The sequence below is a fragment of the Syzygium oleosum genome, unplaced genomic scaffold (genome assembly GCF_021117445.2).
Source record: "Syzygium oleosum isolate NSW1041296 unplaced genomic scaffold, Sole_v2.1 Sole_v2.24, whole genome shotgun sequence".
Classification (NCBI taxonomy): domain Eukaryota; kingdom Viridiplantae; phylum Streptophyta; class Magnoliopsida; order Myrtales; family Myrtaceae; genus Syzygium; species Syzygium oleosum.
The window spans coordinates 3971998-3981801 of NW_026607508.1; the positions used below are offsets into that span (position 1 = coordinate 3971998).

At 45.3% G+C, this 9804-nt stretch overlaps 1 protein-coding gene across 1 annotated transcript; it reads right to left on the reverse strand.

Moving 5' to 3' along the window:
• Positions 1 to 7680: 7680 nt before the first annotated feature.
• Positions 7681 to 8352, reverse strand: LOC115661423 (uncharacterized). The gene has a single exon (XM_030583702.2). The coding sequence runs from the start codon at positions 8185 to 8187 to the stop codon at positions 7915 to 7917; it is 273 nt and encodes a 90-aa protein (XP_030439562.1). The 5' UTR covers positions 8188 to 8352; the 3' UTR covers positions 7681 to 7914.
• Positions 8353 to 9804: the final 1452 nt, after the last annotated feature.

Below are 9804 nucleotides of genomic sequence, written 5' to 3' on the forward strand. Positions count from 1 at the left end.
ATCGTGTGGCTTAGATTGATTGATCTTGTGCTAATAAATAATCATGTGGCTAGAATGGTTTGATCATGGTTGATCATGTGGTTTAATAATTTGATCATGTGGTTTGGATTGGCTGATCATGTGATCATAGTTAATCGTGTGGCTTAGAATGGTTGATCGTGTACTAATTGTTTGATCATGTGGTGCACATGCTAATCATGTGGCTGATTGTGTAATTAATGTGGATCGTGTGGTTGTGATTGATAATCATGTGGTTAATTAGTCTAATCATGGTTGATTAAGTGATTAATGTTTGATCGTGTGGTTGTGATGACAATCATGTGGCCGAAATGGATGATCAATGGTGGATCTTATGCTTGAACATTGATCTTGTGGTTTGATAATGGATCGTGTGGTTAATCATGGCTAATCTTGATGTATCATGGCAAATTGTGGCTAGATAATGATGTTTGATATGGTTATGAGTGCGATTCATGACATGTTCGTTCGTAGGAAAATACACGTCATAAACACTTTGCATTGACTAATTAAGAATGATGAAAATTGGCAATGAGTGATTATTCGCGTGCATGGCTAGGACAAGTTCCATCTAGGCGGGAGTTCTAAACGATGCTCGGCGGGAGTTCGAATGCCGTCTAGGCAGGGGTTCTAGACGTTGCCGATCGCGGTGGAGGCCGAATCGATGCTACTTATTGGAATGCCGTTGGGTACCCGGCTTGCCCCAAGGGGAGTTCGATCCCTAACGTTGCCGCACCCGAAGTAGTGGGACGATGCCCGGCTAGACCGGAAGACCGGCAGGGGTTTGGTGTGGCCCGAGGGGTCGTTAATAATCTGAACAACAACGAGTGTTATTTGCATTGGGGAATGCTTTGTGTTCAAGAGTGATATTTGAGCATGTCTGGATTATTAACTGTCGATATGCATGTTTATGCAATGCCATGATTTGTTTGTGTTTGGTGAGTACGTGTGGTATGGTGATACCGTTGGGTGTTTGTTAGAACATATATTATGTTTTGCAAATTGGTTGTGCCAAGGAAAGGTTTTGCTATTGAGTTACCATGATAGATAGGATTGCATGATTAGGGTGATCCGGAGGTATGCGCTACCCTAAGCGATGCTTAGGGAGTTTACTTATTGAGATTTATTCTCATTGTTTTAACTCAAACTTTTCAGACCCTCGTGTAACATCCTGAATTTCGACCCATTTCCGGGATCAATGAAATTGATATTATGCTCATCTAATTTTAGTAAGTCTCGCCCGGAATTGATCACTCACGAGATACTAACCGGAAGGGAATGGCTAACTAGGAAAACGATACATGGACCAGGGACCCGATCGCGAATTGGGCACCGATTCCGAGAAACGACGAGAAAATATTTTGGGCCAATGTAAGCCGATCCTAGGAAAGTGACGGATTTAATTTGGCCAATGACGTACGATCGGATCGCGGGTGATTCCGCACGACCGAGAGTGCGCGTGGCGAACAAATCCTGAACTTAAACCGAACGATTGCGACCTCCGGAACTAGCAATAAATCCTCGCGTTCTCCCGGTAATCGAGACCGTCATGACTCGAGTAACCCTAGGTCGATACGCGTGACCCCTAAACGGCCGCTCGTTAGTGAGAGACCCTAAAATTTTAATTGAGCAATTTTGATCGCGAAATTGGATCCGGACTTGGACGTCGAATTTCGTGGATGTACGCGGCGACTATTTTGCGAGGACGACGTCATTTTAGTGTGGCCAACTATATTTGGGATCAGTACGGTCGAAAAATGGAAATTCGGCCCGGAATCGGAAAATGACGATTTTGCCCCTTAGCCTATGTTTTGTATTCCAAATTTTGGGATATTAGGGGAGATTATTTTGGGAATTTGATTGGATAAGATCAGCCCAATAATTCCGAAATTTGAGGTCTACTTTGCCCTTGGATATTTTGGTCTTGGCTAATCTCAACCCTTGAAGTTAGGGGCAAGATGGGCATTTTGGAAAATTTGGTCAAACATCCCTAAGACTAATAATTACCCTTGTCTCTCTCTCATTCCTCACCTCACCACAGGCCAACTCCCTCCCCTCTCCTCTCTTCCTCACCGATTTCCCCCTCCTCCCTCTCTTGGCCGTGTGAGCCACCGAGCACGCCGGGACGCCGCCGCCGAGCGCCGCTGTTCACGCCCACCGTGCACCACCATCAACTGGTCCGTCCACCCTCTCTCTCCGTCTCGTCTCTCTCTCCCTCGTTCGGCGTGAGGACCGCCGGACCAGCCCTTCGGCTGCGTGGAAGGAGCCACCGCCGCCGCTCGCCAAGGCCGATCACCGCCGCCGTCCGCGTGAGACGTCGCCACCACCCGACCACCATTTTCTCTCTCTCCCATGTCTGCCATCACCACCGATCATCACCCTCTCCCCTTCGCCTTCGTGACCGCCAAGGACCGCCGGTCGCCGCCGTGCGCCGCCGCGAGGATCGCCGGAGCACCACCTTGAGCAGCTTGGACCGCCCGTTCCCCCACCGGTTCAGCCACCCTTTTGGAGCTTAGGATTAAGTGAGTAAATTATCCCTAAACCCTAATTAGGCTTCCAATCATTTCTAGATAGGTTAGTGTTAGATTAGAGGTTAATTAGAGTGAAATTTAGGCTTGATTAGTGGCTGATTGTTGGAGGCTATTGATGTGCTGATTATGGGAGTCCATGGTGCTGATTTGGAAGTGGAAAAATGGTCGAGAACGGGCTGAATTGTGGCTGTCCGTATCGGGATTAATTGGGATTAAGATTGGTCAATTTGGGGTTTAGTCGCGAATTCCCGAGCATGCTTGGTATGGTTCGATTAGTGGCTGATTTGTGCTTGATTGGATGTTAATTTGGTGTTACCATGTCGCGTGACTAAGTGTGACTGAGAATGGAGGAGTAGTACAGGCCTCGAATGTGAGAGTTTGTGTTGTGCTAATTGCATAATTTATGCGTGTCGATTATGTGCCATGCGAGATGGAAATGAATTGCGTAATTAGACATGCTAGTATGTTGATTGGGCATATTGTAATTAATGTGAGCATGTCAAATGATTAATTGAGCACATCGTGGCATTTATCGAGCATGACTTGGCATTGATTTGATTATGTGCCTATGTGAATTTGGATGCTCATTGTACATCATATTATTGCCTAAGTGCGGGACGGCATGGCCACGCATTTCGCATGTTAAGCATTGGCTTGAGATAAGAATTGTGCGAGTATGCGTGCCTAACATGAGCATGTGATCACCTAATAGCCCTTATGCGTTTTACGCGGGGTTTAGATAAAATTGGCCGTGTGCATGTGTGATCACCACAAGTCCTGATGCGTTTCACGCGGGACGATGGCCGGTTCTACAGGAAGACGGCCAACCTGATGCGTTTTACGCGGGTTTTGGTCCGTATATGGAGATCGGTGTTGCGCCTGATGCGTTTTACGCGGGCTAGAGACACCAGGCCTGATGCGTTTTACGCAGGCCATGAAATGTTGGTATTGATTGTTAGACCTGATGCGTTTTACGCGGGTCGAACTCTAATTGAGAAATGGGTAGTGTGCCAATGTGCATTATTGAACTAGATCATGAGCATGGCATAGTGATGGCATATGTGTGCAAGAGTGCACGGGCAAGTGTGCGGGCATGTGCGTACCGGTGACTCGTATATGAGGCAGGCACTAATAAATATGAGCATGCGTATGGCGTACGTTTGATTAAGTGTGATCGCGTATGTGCCATGAGTATTATTATGAACTGTCTAACCTGCAGGGTCAATTATGTGTTCGATCTGGGCCCGAGGGCCTAAGTCAATTGATTGTCAATTATTGCTAGTTGTTTGTGATTTGTTGTCTGTCAGGAGGTGCATGTTATTCTAGTTTAGGTTTAGGAGGTTTTACTCGCTGAGATTCGTCTCATTGTTGTTAAAACCCAACTTTTCAGACCCCCGGCCTTGAAGGTGTCAGAAGTTCCAGTATGTTTTGGGATCCCACATCAGATAGAGAGAGCGGTGACCGAGTACCCCATAGGGAACGGGGATATGTATATTAGGCATTATACTATAGTATGGGTTGATGTGGGGAAAACGTATTATGAGACCCACGAGTACGTAGCCTAGTGCTTTAGGGACCACTCCGGAGAGTTTGGGCCTCTTCGGACTTTTGATGTCCCGTTCAACGGGCTGGGTGAAATGGATCCGCGGTGTCCTGACGGAGACCTGACGAGCTCCGAAGCTACAGCCGATGGGGAGTTTGAGTTCTGGTGCCGGACCTGTCGTCTGGGAGGTGGATGAGCCGGACCCGATGGACGAGGAGCCAGTGGATTGGGACTCTGACCCGGAACCGATGGAGGCGGATGAGGAGCCAGGGCCCATGGAGCAGGGCATGGAGCAGGAGGGTGAGCCCGAGGGGATAGACTCTGAGGAGGAGCCGGCAGAGGCTGAGTTCGAGCTGGATTCCTTAGACTCCGAGGTGGAGCTGTCTGACAGTTCTTCATCTTCTGAGTCCTCGGGATCCGACTCGGACTAGGTTCCATAGGGTTAGCCTTAGCTCAGATAAGTCGGGCCAAAACCTTTTTGATCGGAGCCCCACCTTAGGTAGTAGTCTCACCTCCTGGCCACCTACCCTTTTTTGAAGTTAGTGGCCGTCGACCTGTTTTGGTTCGTGGTGTGTATTTCGCTGTAAATGGATAATGTATGTTTCCCTGGTTAATACAAGCGTGTATTTGTTACTTGTTGTTTGTCGTTTGTGCTATCCTTGGTCTCGTGGTGTTTTATTTGTACGGGTGTTTTTCGTTACTTCCGCATGTGCAATGATCTCTGTTTGGGTATTGGGTCGGCGACGCGTCCTGGGACGTCGCACACTTTCGACCTCGGTTGGGATGCTCACGCGCCGTGGGGTTTGGGGCATGACACCTCGACCATGAACATGAACGGCCCTCCACAACTTTTTGGGGTCCCAATGGATATGGACCATATGTTGATGGAGTTTCCGGTAGATGAAGATAGGGTGTATATTAGGCATGCCAGTACTGTGTGGGTAGACGAAGGCAAGGCTACTTGGCAACCCCACACCTTTTTAGCTTAGTTTTACCGGGATAGAGATGCGATGTTGGGTCCCCTGCGCGGGTTTGATGGTCCTCCTGACGACGGAGTAGCAGGGTATGACCCCATGGAGATCATGCCACCAGACGAAGTTGTCACTAGTCTGAACACCGGTCCTGAAGATTCTGATCCCGAGTCGGAGCCTATGGAGTCTGACCCCGAGCCGGAGCCTGTTGAATCCAAACCCGAGCCATTCGATGACATGGCTGATTCGGGCACGCCTGAGTACTTGGAGTCCGATCCGGAGACGTCGCCTAGGCATCATGGGGATGACTAATACGTTTAGTGCTCCCGTCGATTGAATAGTCCTTTTGATAGAGAAGTTAGGCTAACCCAACCATCCGATCCTTTTTTAGTATGTGTATGGTTTGTAATGGAGGCCTCTAGTAAGGCTTGTTTGTTGTGCCGTTGTAAGTAACGTTATGTTTATAAAGTGGCTTGTTGTTCTGTTTCATTTGTCTCTTTACTATCCCGTTTAATTGAATGTTGAATGGAGTATTTGAATTGCTTCCGCATGTGTTACTCTTAGTTTGTTGTATCGGGTCGGCGACTAGTCCTGGGAAGTCGCATACTTAACGACCAAGCGAGGTGTTGCGAGCTCGTGGGGTGCGGGGCGTGACACAAGTTAAGCAGGACCTATAAAGGTTGTAGCCCTAGCTAGCCTGTCAAATGACGTGAATCCGAGAGTGAAACGAGACCTCTTTATCTTTCTTATTTCACATGCCTCTTCATTGAAGATTAGGGGGAAAAAAAAGAGGTTATCTTTCCAGTTCGGTTCATTAGGTTCGAATCGAACCGAACCGAAAAAAAAAGAATGGTTATTTTTCATTATCTAAACCAAAAATCGAACCGAATCGAAATGCATGAAATTCCCAGTTCGATTCCAACACCCCTAGCCTCTTGTACCTTGCAAAATTATGGTTTTTGGCCCCGTTTCCTTTGCCATATTTGCTAATAATCCTTTTTTTTGGGGGGTGGGGGGGGGGGGGGGGGAGATATTGCAGCAGGGCGCAAATGGGCCAGCAAAGCTGAGCCTGGAGGAGGAAACTTTCGGCGCAGTCCGTAGCCTCAGCCTCAATTAAAGAACAGGCCCAAATCGACTTGAATCAATTCGATCTCAATCGGTTCGGGCCAAACCTCCAACTTTTTTTATATTATTTTTGGCAATCTATGTTTTATTATCTATCAAATTTTAAAACTCTTAATATGCCATTGTCAAGTAACTAAAATTTAGTTACTTGAATATTTATGAGCTTCGGTAAAAATAAAAAAAAATTCATACACGTCGAATTTAACGGTATATATTTTTTGATCCATGTATGTGGTTTAGCCATAGTTTCTAATTGGGGATAGTTGTCCAAAAATTCCTAAACCTATTAAACTTTTATCAATTCAGTATCAAACATTTCAATTTTGCCAATTGAGTCTCAAACATTTTCACTTCTTATCAATTGAGTCCATCCAATCAAATTTAGCCGAAAATTGCTAATGTGGATGCTATGTGGTATGGCCGACGCCGACATTGACATTTTTAATTAATATTTTAATAATATTTTGAATTTTTATGGATTTTTTTCTCTTTTTTTTCCTTTTCTTTGTTTTTTTCTGGGGTTTTGGAGTTAGGGCCAGCGACCCTCGCCAGACACAGGCGAGGCCTGGCCGACCCTTGCCAACTCCGGGCAAGGGTGTGGCGGCCCTCCGTGAATCTAGGCAAGGGCTCGTGCGCCCTCACCCAAAGCCATTGAGGGTCACTGACCCTAACTCCATAAACAAAAACAAAAAAAAGGAGGGGGGGAAAGGAAAGAATCATAAAAATTCAAAATATTATTAAAAATGTCCATATCAGCGATGACCGTGCAATGTCAACAATTTCCGGCCAAAATTGGCCAGATAGACTTAATTGGAAAATTGTCAAAAGGTTTATAACTTAATTGCTAAAATTAAAAGGTTTTGAACTCAATTAGCAAAAATGCAATAGGTTTAGGATTTTTTAGACAATTTTCCCTTTCTGATTGACCAGTAACAAACACCCACTCTTAAATTCTTTGATGTTTGATCATCAACTTCAATATGTTTATGGCGTTATCGAAGGGTTTCTAATAGTAATTGATTTGTTTCTTAAATTTTTATTTCAAATTTGAAATTACATCTTTAATTTCTAAAGTCTTTCAAGCCGGCTCGGTGAATAAAATCCGCCCGAACGATAGGCTACACGTGATCCAAGTCATATGCCCAAAAATTATGGACCATTTGGCGCGCAGAATTTTTCTAAATTTCTATTTTCTGAATTTATTCTTTTTGTCATATATTTTTTCTTTTGCCAGAGTTTTCCAATTTCATTTGGAATCGTGTTTGATATTCATATTTGTCTGTTCTCAAATGAAAACAATGACTCCAAACTCTCAACTTGAAATGAAAATCCCAACATGATTCTTTTTTTTTTGAAGTTTTTTTTCAAACTTTAATTTCCTAATTTTTTTAGCACACCTGTTTCGCCGAATCCCAAAATTTATGACGTCATCGTACCGTACAATAATGTATAAGAAATCCCATAGATAACTGGCCTCTTTCATTTTATTTTTTTTTCATTTGACATTTCACCATCATAATAATCAAACAAATAAATAAATAAACAAGCAAAGCCAAAATCCGAAAGCAAAAGAGCAAACGCACAACCTCCCATCATCCTCTTCCTTCCTTTCAACTTGCAGAGAGATTACAAAACCCAAACGACAAAATGACAGCCGGAGCAGAAAAAACAATCACGGATCGGACCAATTGTTCGAACCACCCGGAAGAGCAGGGAGCGCATTTGATCACGCGATCTTGGAAGGGACGGAGGGAGCGTCGTCGTCGTCGTCGTCGATGGGCTTCGGATCTGAATCTACGGGGTCGGGGCTCGGGCCGGGGACGATCAGAGGGGCGCGGACATTGCCGCGGCGGTCGTCGTCCGGGTCGTAATCGGGGTCGAGGGACCGGTCGATGGCTTCCCGGCCCCGCTCGAGGCAAGGCTTGCAGGCGATCTCGATGGCGATCCAACCCAGCACCACCCCCGCGATCGCTATGAGTGCGCTCGTGATCGCCGCCATCTTCTTCCTGGTTCTGCTCTTGCGGAGAAGAAGACGAGAGAGGGGGGCGGCGAAGGAGACGGAACCCAGAGACACCCGATGGCGGTCTCGAAACGGTTGCGAGCGGAGCTGCTTCCGATGCGAATGGGACCGAAATACAAGACCCACCCACCACTCGCGATGACGGAGGAGAAGATGCTGGGTCCGGATTCCAAGTAGCCGAATTGTGCCGCTCACGCCCCTTGCTTTTGAAGTAAATTACAGCATTGCCACGTTGTGTTGTGTGTGAGTTAGGGGTGTTCAAAGGAACCGAGAGTTCCGACAAAAAAAAAAAGTAACCAAGAGCTGCTCGGAACCGGCGGTTCCCATTTCCAATTTACTGTAATCGATGAGTACCGATTCCCGATCTAGGCATGGAACCGTTCACCTAGACCGGACCAGTAATGTATATATAATTTTTAAGGAAAAATTTCAACCACAAAACAATGAAAGCATTTTAAGAAAAATGAAATCCCTAAAATCCCTAATTTAAAACTCGACTCTCAACTCACATCAACTCACGGTCACGCCTTTGGCCGTTCATCGCCTCCCTCTCTCACTCTCGGTCACTTCCATCTACGTGAAACGTGGTGGAACTGGTTCCATGGACTCACCTAGGAACTGGACCGGACCGGTAGTCTGGTTCCCGGGTGAATCCATGGAACCAACGGGCGATTCTCAGTTCCAATTTTCGGAACCGGTCTTTAGTGAGTGGTTCCCGGTTCCATGATGGGATCGTCCACCCAGACCATGCTTACCCTTAGTGTGAGTTTATTCGAGTGTCCAAACATGCTGATATGAAGCAGGAAGATGTCCAAAGCTAGTCCTATCTTTGATCTCTAATTTCAATCCTAATACTCCTATAAAATTGCGAAAATTTAGTCCCCCATTATGCTCCCGATCGAGAATTTGTTGAAGTGTCCGTAGAATAAAATTTACTTGGAGAAAAGGGAACAGAACGCCCGTATCACTCCTCTGTTGACAATGACTAAGGATCCTTGTTAGGGTCTCAACGGAGGCGGTGAGCCCTCGCATGGTGGGTTGGCCTTGAGCAAGGGCAAGGACTCGCCTATGCCTTGCTCGGTGGCTTTGAGCGCGGACCCCACCACTTCGCGAGGGTGCTTGCCCTTCTTGATTCCTGTTTGAGAGGAAAAGTATCAAGAAAAGTTATAAACCTAATGTATTTGTGCTAATTTAATTCTAAAATTTTTTTTTAGAGCCAATTTAGTTCTAAACCTTTTGACATAGTGCTAATTCAGTCATTCTGGCTAATTTTAGCCAAAAATTGCTGAAGCTGACATTTTTTTAATAATATTTTGATTTTTTATGATGTTTTTCTTTTGTTTCCTTATCTTTACTTCTTTTTTTTTTTTGTTTTTGGAGTGACTCACTCCAAAAAAAAGGTAAAGAAAAGGAAAGAATAAAGAAAAAAACTATAAAAATTTATAAATTTTATTAAAATATTATTAAAAAAATTTCACGTCAGCGCCGACCATGCCATATAGGACAGTCGATGTCCATGTCAGCAATTTCCAACTAAAATTGATCGAATGGGCTCAATTGACAAAACGTAAGAAGATTTAGGATTCAATTAGCACA